This window comes from Aulonocara stuartgranti (assembly GCF_965226115.1).
Source record: "Aulonocara stuartgranti genome assembly, chromosome: 6".
NCBI lineage: Eukaryota > Metazoa > Chordata > Actinopteri > Cichliformes > Cichlidae > Aulonocara > Aulonocara stuartgranti.
Window position 1 is genome coordinate 28878478 of NC_138944.1, and position 18151 is coordinate 28896628.

The following is an 18151-nucleotide window of genomic DNA, read 5'->3' on the forward strand; positions in this document are numbered from 1 at the left end:
CTCAGGCGATTAGAGGATCATCAGGGGGTCCTTTTGTCCCTCTGTGGGGGGATACTCCCACTAGTTTTATATCTGGGACTCTCCACCATTTGACCTTAGAACTGAAGAAGCTTCTCGGATGAGAGGTGAAACGTCTTCAAGCAACTTAAAGAAGTCCAGACACTTTTCTTTGCAAGCTCCTTTGACTACGATGACCTGGATGACTGAGAACCTTCACAGACATATTCTATGTAAATTTAACATCTCCTTTTGTCAGTAGCATCATTTCTTACAAAAGAGGTTATTTCTTAAAACTACTGGGTTACTTTTAATTTATTTATTTTTTGCCTGTTGTCAATTCAACTACTCATGACTTTGGTAAATAAACAGTGCTCCCACAGGAGATTTATAGTGTCTGTATTCGCCTTCTGCAAACTGGATTCACTAACTGTTTGGCCCATTCTTTATTGTAGTGCTGCCAGTGACTACAGGAAGAGAAGGAAGTCTGAGCCGTCAAGCTCCCAAGTGAATGCTCCATCTCAGAGCCGAGCTGCAACTTCCCCTAAACCAGTGGATGCCTACAGACCCAGCAGCAGCCTAAAGAAACCCGTCATTCGTTCCTCACCATCCTCACCCTCCAGAGCCAAAGGTAGCCACGCTTTCACAGATGCAGCTTCTTTCACTTCTGGGTATTTCATGAAAAGAGATATTTTTTTGTATTTTGCTGTTTGGCAAATCCAGAAGAAAGTTACCATTACTGTTTAGCCACCAAAGGCTCACCCTAGGTCAGGTTGTGTTTGTTTTCCCTTCTTTTCCCAACACATGCATGTGAACTGTGCTTATATGATTTTGTTGGGTTTTTTGCAATATGATGCCTTTCTGGTATAAACCTTAAAGTTCACTGATTGGTGGAAGTCTGAAGGAAAAAAAAAAGAACATCAAGTCATCTGTTTTTTCCATCCATTCTTCTCTCCTGTTTATTCTCCCTCTCCCCAGCTCTTCTACTGTTTTGCTGGGTATTATTTCTTAACTTGCTTTCCTCCTTCTTCTCTCTCACCACGCTGCTCTCTATTGGACATCTAAAAGGTGGGGACGCATGCAGCATGTATTCAAACAGTTTGACCTCTCCAGGTCCTTATCAGCAGCCCTTTGTTCCCCCAGTCCCATCTGACCCTCTCAATTCAAATGAGGATGGCAGCCAAGATGGCAGCTCTTCCTCCAAACAGTCTGTCTGTTGTAAGAACAGCTGGCAGACAAAATGCCAGAATGCTGAGACGTGGAGCAGTGCAGAGGAAGCGCCAGCTTCTCCTGCCAAGCTAAAGTCACGCAGTTGTGATGACCTACTCAACGATGGGCGTTCTAGCTCGGGTGGACGAAATGCTACCCGCTCAGAGAGTGCTGGGTCACTGGTATGCGATGGAAATCTCTCCACAGTATCATCATCTACTCGTTCATTACCCCGTCTCCATCGACGACGAGCACACGACTCGCCGGGCTTTCTCCAGCTCTATCGAAAGATGCACCAGATCGACAGAGCTCAGCTAATTCCATCTGAAGTCATCCGGTCGGTCCGTGCGCGCATCCTGGATCTAGAGCGTCAGCCTCATCTGCTTCGGCATCGCCTCTCTCCTTGGACACCCTCCTGGGGTGTGGAAGTGCCACGTGATATGGTGCCAAACCGCATTTCTGAATATGAGCGTCTTATTCAGAAATCCAAATCCATGCCTAACTTGGGTGATGGCGAGGTGCCTTCAGGCACCACCACACCAGGTGGCTCATCATCTCGAGCTAGCAGTGGTGGTGGTGTCACACCCAGTTATCCAAAACGCCGTTTTTCAATAGAGTCTTTACTGGAAGAAGACAACAATGGAAACAGTGGAACAGTACCTCAAACCATGGATCACTTACACCGACCTCGTAGCCCCCCTGAGGGACAGCCTCGTGTTGGACCAGACCCCGGGCGTGGACGGTCCTTCCCCGCTCCTCCTGTTCTCCAAGGCCCCCAAGCCAACCCAGACTATTCTGACAGTGAACAAGACGCTGTTGCCTCTGACCTCAGTGACTTCATTCAGGTTGAAGGCTCGTCATTTTGCAGTGAGAGTGACTTTGACCATTGCTCACTAACCTCCTCTGAGAGCCTATACGGCTCTTCCACCCTCCACCACCATCACCACCACCTCCGTCACCACCACCACCATCACCACCATCATCCTGGTCACCAGAGTCTTGGTCAGAGCCAAGGCTACCAACACCGCCATCTCATCAGCACCTGCAAAGGCCGCTGCCCGGCTTCATATACCCGTTTCACAACCATGATACGTCATGAGCGGGAACGCGCGCGACAGGAGCACCAGAGACCTTCACAGCAGACCCGCAGCAGCCATTCCCAAAACCAGAGCTCACAATCCCAGCAATCGATGTCCAAGCTGGCCTTCCTGGTCAGTCCAGTGCCTTTCCGCAGGAAAAAGGGCTCACCACCTACCTCTAGAAGATGCAGTGGGGGCGGAGGTCGAGGTAGCAGACCCAAGTCTAAACAGGCAATTTACGAAGCGCTAGATGCAGCTTTGAGAGACATATATGAGCACATTCAAGCAGAGAGAGGCCACAGAAACCCTCGGGCACCTGATGATAGCATCCTGAGAAGAATCTTGGCAGAACTGCTGCCAAATGTGCCAGAACGCAGCTCCTCGTTGCGGGGAAGGAGGGGGTGTTGGCACGGCGGTCACTCCTCTGCATCGTTGTACCCAGACAGTAGCCCCACTGGGTATGCCTCATATAGAGGAGAGCCCTCAACACCACGGTTACAGTCACCACGGATACAGTCACCAATCAGTGCCTGTTATGGACGACAGTTGGAGACCTCAAACAACAATGATTATGGAGAGGAGCAGGGCAATGGAAATGGTCTCTGTTACTCAGGTGGAAATAACACACATGTAACACCTCAGATACACACTACACTTAGCAGTCACTTAACATGAGTGTGTTTCACAACAAATACATGCATGCATACAAGCATAAATACACGAAGGCACATATACATCCACTTACATTTATCTCAGTGTCTCTTTCAGTTTTGTCTGCACTCGTTGCCCAGTTCTCCTCATTGATCTGCCGACACTTCCATTACCATGCTTTTCTGTTTAATTGTATGGCATTGATTAAGACCCATTTACTGTAAATTCTCGAGACAAATCTGGCTATTTGTTTATTTTGTTAAGTTAATGTGAGTGAAGCTTCCTGCTATTTTTTTAGTAAAATAAGAGGACAGTGCTTCTGCTTTAATTTGAAACACTGCACAGAATGTGGAGTTTTATTGGCAGATCCTCAATGAACAGATGAAGAAAACAGTGGAGAAGCTGAACTATTACAGTGAAATAGTACAAAAGTACAGTGAGGGATACAAATAACATGGTCCAAGTATAATAAGTCTGTTTTAGCACTGATGAAAAGGGTTTGAAACAGGAGAGGGATTGTTTCAAATGCTGGCTTTGTTTTCTGCAATTTTGGAAGACAGATATTTGAGAATTTACAGTATATTGCTCTGTAATCCTGTCTCAAAGATGTAATATTTCTTTACACCTTACTTTTAGGCTCCTAATGAACGAGTCATTAACTGGATTTTGGAGTTTGGCTATACAAAGAATTGAATTCTCTCACCAGAAGCCGAGGTTTACGTGTAGACTTGAATTTATAGTTGGGTTTAGGCAGTGTCTAAACCTCAAATCATAAAACAGAACAGGATGTGTAGTTACTTCAGGTGGATATTGATCAAACACTTTTGTTTTAAATGTGTTGTCAGTGAATGTGTTCAAAAAATCTACTTTCATGTTCAGAGTAAGAAATAATAATCTGGTTACAGTTTCCTTCAAACCGTATTTGTTATTTCAGTTTATTTGTAAAGAAATATAACTTCTAAGAGACAAGGTTGATGTTTGGGGTAAATTGTTGTGAATGTTCCTTTTTTTTTTTTTTTTAATGCATTTTGTTTTTCTTGTATCATTTGTCTGTTTCAAACATTTATTTATAGTTATCGCATTATTACCAGGTCATTTTCTTTCCCGTAATCCTTTTGATCCTACGTTTTTGTTGTTTGCCATATTTTTTTGCTCTGTATTCCCCGTGTTTCATTTAGTTTTCCGGGTATTTTGTAGCATCGCATGTGTCTATTTGTGCTGTTGTCCAATCACCTTGTTTTCTCCAATGAAAAACAAATAAAACACACCTGTTTATGACCCAAGCTTCCATTCCCTCATTTACCTGTTTGAGTGGCATCATCACTGTTTCCCAGATCACACTTTGTATTGTAGGTGATGTGGCATGTTCGCTTAGTAACTCCTGTGAACCTTTTCATGCGTCTCTGCTAATCACAGACCAGGACATCTCCAGGAGTTCCACACTGGATGGACGCCACACACCCCAGAACAGAAGACCCACTCCTGACAGAGAGGTACAACATTGGAACTGGTGGTGCACTTAACACATTTATACACGGTGCATTTCTCTCAAATAACATGTAATCAATGTGCTCAAAAGGATAACGTCTTTGTCTTTAATTTCCCAGTTCTGTAGCACATTGATATTTATATTTATTCTTAAAAATTCAAAATAATTATGTTACATACGTGTTTCATATACCTGGTAATGCTTGTGGGCTTTCTTTCTCTCACTCCACTCTTTTAGGTCTCCCATAAACAGATGACACAACTTATTCTGTTCTCTCTCCTCCATCAGAAACAACCTGCAAGAGCCATTTATGATTTTAAGGCACAAACGAGCAAGTGAGTACAACAAGCTTAGAGTGCACGCGTGAGAGAGCCGAGTCTAAGAACGCAGACATCTAACTGCACGTCAGCAAACTCAATGTCCTTTATTTACATTTTGTAGTTGTAATATTGCTTTCATGTATACCAGTATAACACCTTACCACCATAATCTGATGGGGGGGTTTTTTCTTTTAGATGTATGCATGAATAAAGCTGCTTTCTGCATTGCTGTCTCTTATTATTTTGCTCTTATTACTTATATTATTTTGCTTTCCTGGCTGACATTTTGTCACCGATGCTCGTGCTGCAGAAGTCACCGTGTCTTGTTCAGCTGCTATGTTATGTCCATGCAGTGGATGAAAGATGCATGCAGAGGCCCTTCACTCATAAAACTGTGTTACAGGGAGCTGACATTTAAAAAGGGTGATGCAGTGAACATCATCAGGCAGATAGATAACAACTGGTATGAAGGAGAACACCGTGGGCGAGTGGGAATATTCCCTATAGCATATGTAGAGGTAAGTCGGCTGCTGATTTCTGGTCTGAATATGGCTTGGTTGTATTTGAATATGCATCTCCTCCAACATGACACGCATACAGGTTTACACCATTTTTCACACATTTACAGAAGATGCCGTCTCCAGAGAAGCAGCAGCCAATCCGTCCTCCTCCTCCAGCACATGTCAGAGAGATTGGAGAGGCAGTGGCCCGCTACAACTTTAACGCTGATACTAACGTGGAGTTGTCACTGAGAAAGGTATTTCAACTTAAAGCATGTTTATAATGTTTTTGTCATTGATTTAAATATTTGAAGTGCTGGCTTTTGCAGTTATATCTAAAGGTAAAGATGTTACTAAATTGTAGTAAAAAAAAATGCAGTCCTCTGAAGAACTAAATTCCCGGTATTCTCTGTTCCATAGGAAGGAACTTCTAATCAAATGCAGTTTGATAAAGCAGACATATTGTATAAATTCCTCTATTCATATCAGATTTGAGGCCTAAAGCTAGGCCAAAACTGAGCCATGCAACAGGACAATGATCTCAAGCACAGCAGCAAATTTATAACATAAAGGCTGAAAAAGAAAAGAATCGATGTGTTACAATGATTGAGTCAAAAGCAAGAAAGTGCATAATGATATGCGCATAAATTGATGACAAAGAACTGAAGCAACGCCGTTAAGAAGAGTGGGACAAAATGATGTAAAATGACATGGGGAAAAAAGCCACATTGTGGTTTAAGTAAGTGTGAGAGGACCTGCTGTGGGGTCCTGTTCATTCCACCGTTCCTGATTTGCAGCTAAGTGCCTTGTTTGTGTGTTGTTGGTGTGTCTGATGTGTGCAGGGTGAGAGAGTGATTGTGATAAGGCAGGTGGATCAGAATTGGTATGAGGGGAAAATCCCAGACACAACCAAACAGGGGATCTTTCCTGTGTCCTACGTTGACCTTGTCAAGCGATCTCCATCCAAAAGCTCCGCCCATCACATAGATCCACATGGTTACCTCAGCAACAGGACACCAAGCTCCACACCCGTCAAGGTAAGAGAGTCTAGAGCCTGCTTACTCGTCAAGCCACAAAAAACAATAGAGCAACTTCAGATCAGATTTGTGCCTTGAAGATATTGATTAAGTTATACTTGAACTTGGCTTTTATTATTTATTTTATCAAAGTTATAAGTAATCAGAGCCTAATTATTGTTAAATTACATTGTTACTGTTTAAAATCACGTGTTTGTGTGATGGTCTCTTTATTTCCTGTTTTATGCAGTTTTCCTCACAGTTGTATGGGATGTATGTATAGTCAAAGTTTATTACAGAGGACACTGTTTATTTTCAAATGCGCTCTATAAATAAACTTTACTTGACTGTACGACAGTGCAATAATGTAAATAATGCATCTCTTTCAGGGGCTTCATAAATTCATTAAGATGTGATTTTGGGGGGCATTTCTTCATCTTAAAAAAAGCTGTTGGTTATCAACTTGCACCCCAAATAAAAAGAAAATAAAGATCCAAAACTTCCCTCTGGTGTAACGGTAGTCTAGTAATTAGTGAATACTTTAACTATAGTAAGTCTTCTGTTCTACCTTGAAGAGTCAAAACGTACATAAAAACACACAGCACGTCTCTGTTCTAGTTTCATAAATCACCCACTGTTCCTTCTTTTTTTGCTTTATTTTCATGGAGCCTTTCTATCATCCACCTCCACCACCCACCACCCACAAACCCCCCTCCCCTCACCCCTCTTTGAGAAGCCTTGACCTGCAAGCCATCACCACCGAGTGGCTGTCCCTCACAGTGGAGCCGTCAGCATCCACTCAAGCTCGCTCCCTCACGAACACCCCTCTGCCGCCCACACCGCCTCCTCTCCCCTCTGACCTTGCATCTCTCCTAAAGGCTCAAGAGCCCAAAGCACTCTCATCTGCACAGCCACAAAAAAGTTTCACCTTGTCATCCCTAGCAACCACAGCCTGCAAAGAATTTTCCAGAACGCCCACTTTTAAAGACGCAAACCTCAGTTTAGGTCACACCACAGCTGTCTCACCCATCTCCCCCCCTACTCCTCCTCCTCCAGACCCCCATTTCTCATTAACCTCTCCACTGCCTGACTCTTCATTTCAATATAACTGTGGCAGAGGACTGCATATCACTGAGGAAGACTCAAACTTAGGAATTACTACGCCTGAGGTTTTATCAGAGCCGATAAAATCAGCCACACCTCCTGCACAAGAGCACAAATCCACAGTACGAGTAAACAAAAGCAGGGAAACCCCGGACACTAAACTGCAAGTCAAAGACCCTTATGATGAGCTGTTGTGCATGTTTTTGGATGGTTCCAGCAGCACAGATGATGGTGATGTTTTGAGATCATCTCCAGTAGATTCTTCAGCAGCTAAGCTGACCAAAACGTCCCAAAGCAGGCTCTTCCCATTAAAAGCGGAAGAATCCCATCAGTCGGACGTAAAGCCCCCAGCGGTCACTCCTGCAAGCAACTCAACAGGCAGCTTTCAGTTAGCAGTGCAGCTTCACAAGCCTGTAACAATGGAGCCCCTATGTGTTTCGTGGGGAGAGCAGTCAAAAAATGTGAATGGGCAACGTTTTGACTCACATAGACCACCGTCAGTACAAGCAAAGGAATACACTGAGTTGTTCATTGAAGAAGACGATGAAGCTAGAAGTGAGAAAGAGCAGGATGTTAGAGTTTTAAATCAGATGCACAGCCCACAGGTACAGCATGGTGTGCACTACATCTGTTGAGTTTGGAAATGCTATAGGGCCTTAGAAGGGACATTGAGGAATTAAGTTAATATACTGTATGATGTCATTCCCCGCCAAAATTAGCAAGTGTGTCCCATCGTCCTTTTTTTATGTTTTGTTTTGTTTTCTCCCATCTCCTGCTGCGCGACTGCAAAATGCTGAGGCGCATAGTGCGTATAAGTCGCTAGCACTATGCTGACTCATTAACTGCAGAGCTCCAAACCTCTTCTGGCATTAACATCAGCATAGAAACTGTTCACCAGGAGCTTCTTGGCATTGGTTTCCATGGCCGAGCAGCTCCTGTAGGTGCAGTACACCCAGGGTTGGTTTTTTTGTTTGTTTGTTTGTTTGTTTGTTTTTTTGGGGTGGGGGGGTGTATTTAGTGTTCAAGAGGCACTTGAGTTCTCTTTCCAGTTTTTTTAAAAATTGTGTTATTTTTGGCATCTGATTTAAAAAATAATACGTTATTTTTATTATTGTTATCTAGTCTAGTCTAGGGCGCATTATAGACTTGTGTTCTTATTTCCATTCAACACTGATCACAAGATTTTTTGGAAACATCTCATACTCAGTGGAAACTAGTGGATATATTTTTGTTAATTAGGATACTTATCACAAGATTTTTATTTATATATATATATATATATATATAATTATACTTTCCTCCATGTCCCGTCTGGGGTTTAGTAAATCACAAACAGAACAGCTCATCCCGTGATTACACTTGAGTATTCACATGTGTGTCTTTACCCCGTAGGCTGAAGTGTCTCCATCTACTCAGTTTCCCCACAATGGTCCCTCCTCCCCCTCCACACCACCCCCTGTGACCTCCCTGCTTTCCACTTCTTTTTCCTCTGCTTGCCCTTCATCCTCTTTCTCCCACACACAACAGCAGCACAATCGTAGTATCGTCCCTTCCTGTGACCATGCCTCCCCTCGTCCTCCGTCCCTTCCTCAGCTCACAACGTCACTGCTGCCTCCAATTTCTCCATCTGTCTCACCACCTCCCCTCCACTTCCCTCCAGACGATCCCTCTCAGCGGTCTGTCTCTCACCCCTCAAGCTCTCCTTTTCTTTGTAGTCCGGTCACGACATGTCCCATCTCAGAGCCAAATTTTCCCCTTCCTCCCGCTAACATTGCCCCTCCACCCTCCACTCAGCGCTGTCCCCCCACTGCCCCAACTGTACCACATCAAGGACGTAGGTCGCCTAAGGTGAAGGTAAAGCTGGCATGTAACGAGTATGCCGTTGATTTGTGGTGATGAGGATGATAAGAACTCTCATAATAGTGTATTTCTCTAACTACTAAGACGTGAACTGAATTGAGAAGTAACTGATTGGTTATATATATCAAAGATTAATTACAATTTATAATCAGATTTATAGATGCAATGCAAGCAGTACTGTTAGTTTCAGGCACTAATTCTCATTATATTAACATGTAAGTACCCAGCTGATGATTTTAGAGGCAGCAGAATACATGCTTGAATAACTGTTAATAGAGTTGTGAGCTGTAACTGTACTGTGTTGTGATTAGGAGGCTTTTTATTGGCATCAGCATGTTGATGATGTTTTACAGCATGTCTTTAGACTCTCTGTCTGTGTGCAGAGCTCAGAGTCGAGGTTGCTGTTGGTTACTGTTAAAGATTATAGGTGTGTTGCTTCTGGTCTTTCTGCCTGTTAAGCAGGATCCAATTGTTGGTGGTAAACCCCCTCGTAGCCCCATCTTGTCCCGGAGGTCCTATCTGTCACCCGTTAGAGGTCGAAGGGTAGGGGGGCATGTCTTCATTCAACCATGCTCATAGTGCACTCCTGTCTCTGTGCAGGAGGGAGATGTTGGGAATAACCATATCATTCATGACTGATAACGTGCTACAGTATGCTTTTTTTGGTTCATTTCTTTTTGTTCTTTTGTCATATGATGATTTATAATTTCACTTTGTGAGAAGATAAAAATCAAAAGTATCTTAGAGCAAAAAAACTTGCTAAAATCTTTTCTCCTCAAACACTAAACAAAAGCTCCACAAATGGCAAAACACAAATTTGTGTTAATCATTTGTGTTTCTCTCTTTGTCTCTAAAACTCAGCGGTCAGTACAAGATGCACTCCACGGTGGAGGAGACCCGTAAGTAGTATGATTTTAATTTTTTTTTGAATTGCTATTAACATCTTTCTCTGTGCTTTAAAAGGCGTGTGTGTGTGTGTGTGTGTGTGTGTGTGTGTGTGTGTGTGTGTGTGTGTGTGTGTGTGTGTGGCATTAACTGTAATCAAAACAACTGCACCCATCCAGTTTAAATTAGCTGTACTTAACTGCAGTGTTGGTCAAGTTACTTGAAAAAAGTAATCAGTAACTAATTACTGATTACTTTGACAAAAAAGTAATCCCGTTACTTTACTGATTACTTATTTTCAAAAGTAATTAATTACTTAGTTACTTAGTTACTTTTTAAAAACCCGATTTACAACCTGAATAGGTGATAAAGCGATAGATCTTTCAGCCCAATTCTACTTTTTCTACATAATCCATCATACAAAATGTAATCAAATGGAAAAGTCTCTTTTTTAAACTTGTTTTATTAGTTTTAATCTTTTAACTTTATGCATCAAGCAAAAATTTAATTATATGCAACATTCTCTGACTTGAATTAGTTTAACATTTAAACCTATTTTTGACACATTCCAGCACATAAAATAAAAAAAATTTTGTGTTTACACTCACTCTTTCAAATAGATGCAAGTAAAACACAGCAGGAAATAAATAAAGTCAAAGACTCAGCGGTCCTGTTGCTCTATTTTCACCTGTAAAGCAGGAGTGGGTTAGGCGGAGGTTTACCCTGGTGCAGGTGTGCCGCGGTCAGTTGAAGAATCCGCGAGTTTCTCTGTGAATTTCCCATTACGTCGTAGCTACTCGGTGCTTGCTTGGAGGTTTTGGGGGTTTTTTCGCTGTAAAAAGAAGTTTTCTTCCCACGCACGATGGACGCTAATGTTTTTGTCACTTTTTATGGAATCAAACTCAAAGTAAGGTCAGTACTTCCACGCTTTAAACGCTGCACGCTCATACTCTCTCCCACAATCGATATACGATCCATTGTTGATCTGCACACAGCTGCTGTCACTAACGGCGCACTCGCTTACGTCACTGTCGTGAGACATTCTCGCAAAAAATCACGGTTTTAGTAACGCAGCGTTCCTACGGGAAAGTAACTGTAATCTAATTACCGTTTTTGCAATAGTAATCCCTTACTTTACTCGTTACTTGAAAAAAGTAATCAGATTACGCGTTACTGCCCATCTCTGCTTAATAGTGAAGAAATACTTGCCAAAGAATAAAAATCAAATCTTTTCCAACCCAGGTACCAGGCGCTGTACAACTACATGCCTCGCAATGAGGATGAGCTGGAGCTGCGGGAGGGAGACGTCGTTGATGTGATGGAGAAGTGCGATGATGGCTGGTTTGTTGGTAAGATGAACAGGCATCAGCCAACAAAAGTAATAGAGATAGAAATACAAAATGCATTGAGCCAAACACATGATGAACTAAAAGTGAGTTTATCACTATATAAGTGTATAAAGTAGTAGAATTATATTGTTACACTTGCCTGCCTCTTCTATAAATGTATAAAATCCAATCATCCAGTCACATGGCAGCATCTCAATGAATTTAGGCATGTAGTAATGATCAGGAGGACCTGATGAAAATGTACAGGATTTTCCCAAATAACCATCTCTGCAGAACAGCCTGAAAAATAGAAAATGGCCAGACTGTTTCCAACTAATAGGAGGTCAGCAGTAACTAAAATAACCACTCATTATAATCAAGTTATGCAGAAGAGCATCTCTGAATACAAAGAGCAGCAGAAGACCATACAGGGACCCACTCCTGTGAACTAAAAACAGGAAACCGATGCTACCATTTACATGGGCTCAGAAAAATTGGACATCAGAAGATTGAAAAAATGATTTCTGCTGCAGCATGCAGGTTGTTGATGTCATTGTGCCAATGTGGATTGGAATCTCTGAGGAATGTTTCCACAGCACTTTGTTCAATCTGTGGCACAAAGAATTAAGGAAGTACCAGCAAGACGTCGATAACTGTCATAATAAATGAAGCAGAAATGAGCGCACTGACTGAATAAGCAGGAAGAATGCAGAAAATAAATACAGTCAATGTTTAACTTGATAATGACTCCAATAAAGTGCTGAACTACTTTCAGTTAAATTAGGAATTTGATAACTCTGTCCACCACTGTATATATCAAAAAAATCGATATAATTTTATAGATACTCACAAAAATCACAGAATTTACCTCAAGGAACTTTTACACTTTATACAGTGCATTTTGTGCTTTTGTTTGTTATTTTTTCCTGTTGTGTTTGTGCTGGTTTCTAGCTTTTTAACCATTACTAATGTATGAGTTAAAGGTTTAGTCAGTTACAATGGACCGAATGGACCATGAAATTAATGTGATTTGAGAACACCAACTTTGGACCCCCTCCTTAATTTAATGTCTAAAGTCAGGGTGTAAAGACAAACACGACCTAAAACCTTCTAAAAAATAGAGGAAAACTAAAGCATAAAAATGTAGAAAAACTAGACACACCACTAGATGTCAGTGTGGCTTCAGCACTGACTGTGGGAGAAGACAAAACAACCATATCCCTCACAGCTGAGCACAGATTAAGTGTCATTTCTTTGTTTTTCAAAAATGAAACCTGCTTAAATGTTGGTGTAGTTCTGAATCTCCACAGTTGGCAGATTTCTAGACTACAGCTGACATTTGTGCCATAGTCGTGTTTCAGCCCTGACAGTTTCCTTTCATTGTTCTGTGTTTGTGAAGGGACCTCTCGAAGGAGCAAGTTGTTTGGAACCTTCCCAGGAAACTACGTGAAGCAGCTATAATGATTCCAAACTCCCGCTGACCCCGCCCCTTTCTATGACCCGTTCATCGCCCTCCTCAGCACAGCACCCGCAGGACATCAACAAAGACCTGCAGCACACGTTTGTGTTTGCGTGTATGTGTGTGGCTTGTCAGCTTCACACAGACAAAATACTTAGCTCTAACTAGCCATCTTTAATGGAAGACTTCTATAAAGTAATAACGCATTTTTTAAACTTATCTTTTTACCCTTATTTTTCTATTATGGAGAACCGAAGATTTGTGCTGCACCCAGTGACCTTTGACTTTTGACAATAACGGAAGTATATCTGCAGTGATGCTTTCCTTTCTTTTTCAGTTGTTTAAGGACATTAAGATCACCAAGAATACCTTTTTTTTTCTCCAGTAACTCAAAATTTAAATCACTTATAGTTAACTTCAGTGTTTATTTACAGATGTCTCCACAAAGATTTAGTGCAGAGAGTGTTAAAGGAAAGCAGTATTGTGTCAGAGGCCAGATGTGTTTTGGCAAATTAGGAGCCAACGTGTTGCATCATCATGCCAGGTAAAAGGATGGTTCAGCAAATGTTTTTTTGTTTTACTTTGGGGGATATTATTTAATAAAATGAACAATAAGTTTAAATACTGCAGACGTGAAGAAAAACACTATCACAGACTTAGCTCCAGATTATAAACACGTTGTTGCTGTTCAGTTATTTTCATGTTAGAATTGAAGCACTTTTACTGAACTTGATCACAAACAATCTCTTTGGTTTCTTTTTTTAACCTCACTTCAGATTTTACACAGCAGAGGTCATTTTGACTGCGCCTGGCTTCGGGGGAGAGGAGTGTGTTGAAAGTGTATGCAGAAAGGTTACTGACCTTTTTTTAGGTATTATATTTATTAGAAGACGAAGGCTGGTCTCACTGTGTTATACGATGATTTTTAGAAAGAACGGAGCACCACATTGGTTTTTTGGGGATTTTTTTTAAGCATATTTTAACAGTACCTAACTTACATTTGAATGATTGTTATTTTATGGTCATCATTATTCAAAGTCCAGGTTCTGAGTGATTACAGAAAAACAAAAACACAATGGTTAATGGGCTAAAAAGAACTTACTGTTGTTTTATGATGAATTTATTTAAGTCAGATACAGGACGGGAATTTTGAAAACCTTTGGAAATCACAGAACTGCTGTTGGATCTTTTATAGCTGTTGTCAGAGTGAGTGGGTAGTGTGTCATTACTCATGTTTGTACTGTTGTGAAATGATTGGCAATTTCCATCTTAGCGTGTCGTTCTCAGTAACTGATCTCTGTTTTGTTTTCTTCACAAAGAATGGACACTGACAACAAAACGATGTAAAAGCACCTTAAAATATTTTATCATTCACTGTCCTTCACGTCACTCTCTGTCATTCACCATTTCAGCCGGCGTGAGTTCACTGTGTGCGAGTGTGAGCGTGTCGTGGTTTTGTAAGCCTTTTTTTGTTTTTGTATGTGAGCTGTAAAATGGCCAACATCCACTTGCTTTATAAAGTCGGCTTTTTCTCATCCACCATCACGTTTGGTTTCCTCTTTCTTTCCATTTCGCATCATCAGTGGTGCTAACCCGCATTCTTCTGAGAACGTCTCGTGTAGCCGGGCTCGTAGGATTTTCTTTGCTCCAGTTCGTCGTTTTTACGTTGGTGGGGTATTTAAAGTGAATTTACTGTAGGTAGACCGAGTAGAGTTGGTGATCGCTGCCTTAAATCCAGCTCACTAATTTAATAGCCATGTATATGTAAACCTGTGATGCAAAAACAAAAAGAATAATTTATGCATATGTAGTTTAGAAAGTGTATGAAAGTGTGCAGAGAACATACAAAGTGTTCAGTGTTTAAACGTTAGGCCCTCTGCCTGCCTTTGATACGAGCGTAAGAACAAATTCGAAGCAAGGAGATGAATTTGATTGCTGATATGTTTATACGTGTATGAAGGTGTAAATCTTATGTTATTCATGTTATTATTGAACTCAATGCACACTCTTGGACCTGAGTATTTCTTGTAGGACTTGTTGGATGATTTTAAGGGGCTGTATTGCTAATAAAATCCAGCTGGTAGATCAAATATTCCAACAATTTTTTTTCTTTCAGCTCAACAGAAAAAGATTATGTCATCCACCTGAAATGAAAATCTCAGGTGCCATAGGCAGAAATCTAGAAATCCCTGGCATAAATCCTCTCCTACCAGAAGGTCACAGGACACACGCGTGAATTAATGTTCACTTTTGACGTCAAGCAGAATTTAAAAACTGCAAAGCGGTTTGCATCGGTATTGGACTGAACAGAGTGAAAAGTTCTGGGTATACAACCTACACAGATGTTCTTAGGTGCTCACATTAAGCATAGGTTGAAAGCTGATTGATAGAAATGTGGGCTGGAATACGAAAGCGAGTAACGTCAGAATTCAGCATGAAGGGTTTTTCCCCCTTCATTAAAACGTAAAACATCAAAAGAGCAGCACGAAAAGCAAAGGAAGCACCTGCAGAGAACAACCGTTTAAACCGTTTTTAACACTTGGTTTCACTTCACTACTAAGAAGGTCTTTGTCTATTATTACTTCAGCCCTATTCTCAGTAGACGCTAAGCTAAAGGACCAACAGACCGATTGTCATGGACACCGCCCCCTGGTGACAGTAAACTGCTACAACGTATACACGACTACTGGAAACTACCAATGTATAACCGGTGAAAAGCCCTGTGGTTGGAGAAATCTTGTGTCGGATGCTTTTTCTTTTGTTTTTTAAACCAGAAAACAGAGCCCAGAGTAGCTGGAGGCGGGTCGCTCCCTCTCAGACTTGAATTATTTTATTGTTGCCTGCCCTAGCTAAGGTAGGACATATAATTTAGATGGACACGAGTACCTACTAATTAGTGCTAGCTGACTAAAAACACAAATTTTGTAGACTGGAACTCAAAGCAGGGCACGTAATTCCATTCCCTGCAACCAGGCAAGTGTTTGTGGTGTCAGTGCCACAAAAAGAATTCAAACATCCATTTCAGTCCAGTTGACTTCAGGTCAGTGTTGGTCAAGTTACTTGAAAAAAGTAATCAGTAACTAATTACTTATTACTTCCTCAAAAAAGTAATCCCGTTACTTTACTGATTACTTATTTTCAAAAGTAATTAATTACTTAGTTACTTTTTAAAAACACGATTTACAACCTGAATAGGTGATAAAGCGATAGATCTTTCAGCCCAATTCTACTTTTTCTACATAATCCATCATACAAAATGTAATCAAATGGAAAAGTCTCTTTTTAAAACTTGTTTTATCAGTTTTAATCTTTTAACTTTATGCATCAAGCAAAAATTTAATTATATGCAACATTCTCTGACTTGAATAAATTAGTTTAACATTTAAACCTATTTTCTGCACATTCCAGCACATAAAATAAAAAATTTTTTGTGTTTACACTCAGTCTTTCAAATAGATGCAAGTAAAACACAGCAGAAAATAAATAAAGTCAAAGACTCAGCGGTCCTGTTGCTCTATTTTCACCTGTAAAGCAGGACTGCGGTAGGCGGAGGTTTACCCTGGTGCAGGTGTGCCGCGGTCAGTGGAAGAATCCGCGAGTTTCTCGGTGCTTGCTTGGAAGTTTTGGGGTTTTTTCGCTGTAAAAAGAAGTTTTCTTCCCACGCACAACGGACGCTAATGTTTTTGTCACTTTTTATGGAATCAAACTCAAAGTAAGGTCAGTACTTCCACACTTTAAACGCTGCACGCTCATACTCTCTCCCACAATCGATATACGATCCATTGTTGATCTGCACACAGCTGTTGTCACTAAAGGCGCACTCGCTTATGTCACTGTCATGAGACATTCTCGCAAAAAATCACTGTTTTAGTAACGCAGTAACGCAGCGTTCCTACGGGAAAGTAACGGTAATCTAATTACCGTTTTTGCAATAGTAATCCCTTACTTTACTCGTTTCTTGAAAAAAGTAATCGGATTACAGTAACGCGTTACTGCCCATCTCTGCTTCAGGTGACGTAAAATCACTGAACTGAATCCCCAACCCCAGAGGCAATCTTTTAATACAGGAGTTGACAGAGATTGACTCTCTTTTGGAGCCAGTAGAGGAAACCAATCTGCAGTAAAAGGCGGTCGTGTGCCAATAAGAAGGCAGCTGCATGTTCAAGTAAACCATCTCAGTATTTTGGCTCTCAGCTACAAGGACATTTCTTTCTTCTTACAAACAAAACTTTTGCAAAAGGTCACAAATTCTTTGCGAAGAAGCAAAGAAACAGCAGTTGGTGTCTGTGAGTGTGGAAGGTCCGCTTCAGTCCAAGCGATGTAAATTTCACCATCAGGAGGGGAACGTGTGCCCTGCAGTTTGTCACGACACTCTGGCTACAATCCACCATATGCACGGCTCCTCTAGGCAGACTTGAAAACAAGAATAAATAAAGGATAAATAAGGAGAGCTCTTTCAGTGGGTCTGCAAACAAGCAGAGTCCTGGTTTCAGTCACGTTCAACAGCGCTAGATTAGATTAGATTAGATAGAACTTTATTAATCCCTCAGGTGGGTTCCTCTGGGAAATTCGATTTCCAAAAAAGCACAGCACCGACAGAAGTTACAGAGTTACTGTGTTGCTATTGGTGGATTTTGAAGCTTCATCACACATTGAACCAGTAGAGCAGTCCTGATCTATGTTGCATTAAACTTGCATGACATATATAACTGTTCCATTCCTCAGGTAAAGCAAGGTAAACATAAAGTTCATATAATGCCTATATGCTTATGTACTTGAACGCTACACGTGTGCTAAATATGGTTTTGGTGTTACAGAGAATGGATGCCTAGATCTGTACTCTTACTGTTACGGCCTGTTAATTCTGTCCAGAGAGAAAGAAATGTGGAAACACAAGTGATTCCATGTCATGGCAACCACAGAAACAAACCATGAATCTGATCCACGCTGAAATACTGCAAGTGGGAAAGGGTTTTCAAGGCCGAAGGCGGAGTTTGTGGTGTGGATTCATAATGGCACATTTACATGATGAAGCCGCTCCCTGCTCAGCCTAAATGGCTATCACTGTTGACACAGATTAGTATGCCTTACTCACAGGCATGGACCATTTGATGTTTTTATTTATTTTTTATTTTAACTTATTAATAGTACTACACAGATATGAAAGGGGAGCAAAGAAAATTCTGTATTGGCTGAAAAATAAATTCCTGAGATCACAAAGAGCGAATTCAGATTTTGGCCTAGAAGAAGTCTT

General features: G+C 41.2%; 1 protein-coding gene across 5 annotated transcripts in view; it reads left to right on the forward strand.

Annotated features, from left to right (window-relative positions):
• sorbs2a (sorbin and SH3 domain containing 2a) overlaps positions 1 to 14436 on the forward strand; it is a 53655-nt gene extending 39219 nt beyond the window's left edge. The window contains exons 17-28 of one of the 5 annotated variants that reach the window (XM_082536941.1): positions 453 to 628; positions 1066 to 2898; positions 4353 to 4429; positions 4714 to 4760; positions 5149 to 5263; positions 5374 to 5502; positions 6088 to 6282; positions 6930 to 7970; positions 8758 to 9219; positions 10087 to 10124; positions 11353 to 11459; positions 12838 to 14436. In XM_082536941.1, coding sequence (XP_082393067.1) covers positions 453 to 628; positions 1066 to 2898; positions 4353 to 4429; positions 4714 to 4760; positions 5149 to 5263; positions 5374 to 5502; positions 6088 to 6282; positions 6930 to 7970; positions 8758 to 9219; positions 10087 to 10124; positions 11353 to 11459; positions 12838 to 12899 — 4282 coding nt within the window. In that variant the 3' untranslated portion in view covers positions 12900 to 14436. Of the gene's footprint in view, positions 1 to 452; positions 629 to 1065; positions 2899 to 4352; positions 4430 to 4662; positions 4761 to 5148; positions 5264 to 5373; positions 5503 to 6087; positions 6283 to 6929; positions 7971 to 8757; positions 9220 to 10086; positions 10125 to 11352; positions 11460 to 12837 lie in introns of all 5 variants that reach the window. The other 4 variants (XM_082536944.1, XM_082536945.1, XM_082536942.1 and 1 more) reach the window with 4 other exon arrangements.
• Positions 14437 to 18151: the final 3715 nt, after the last annotated feature.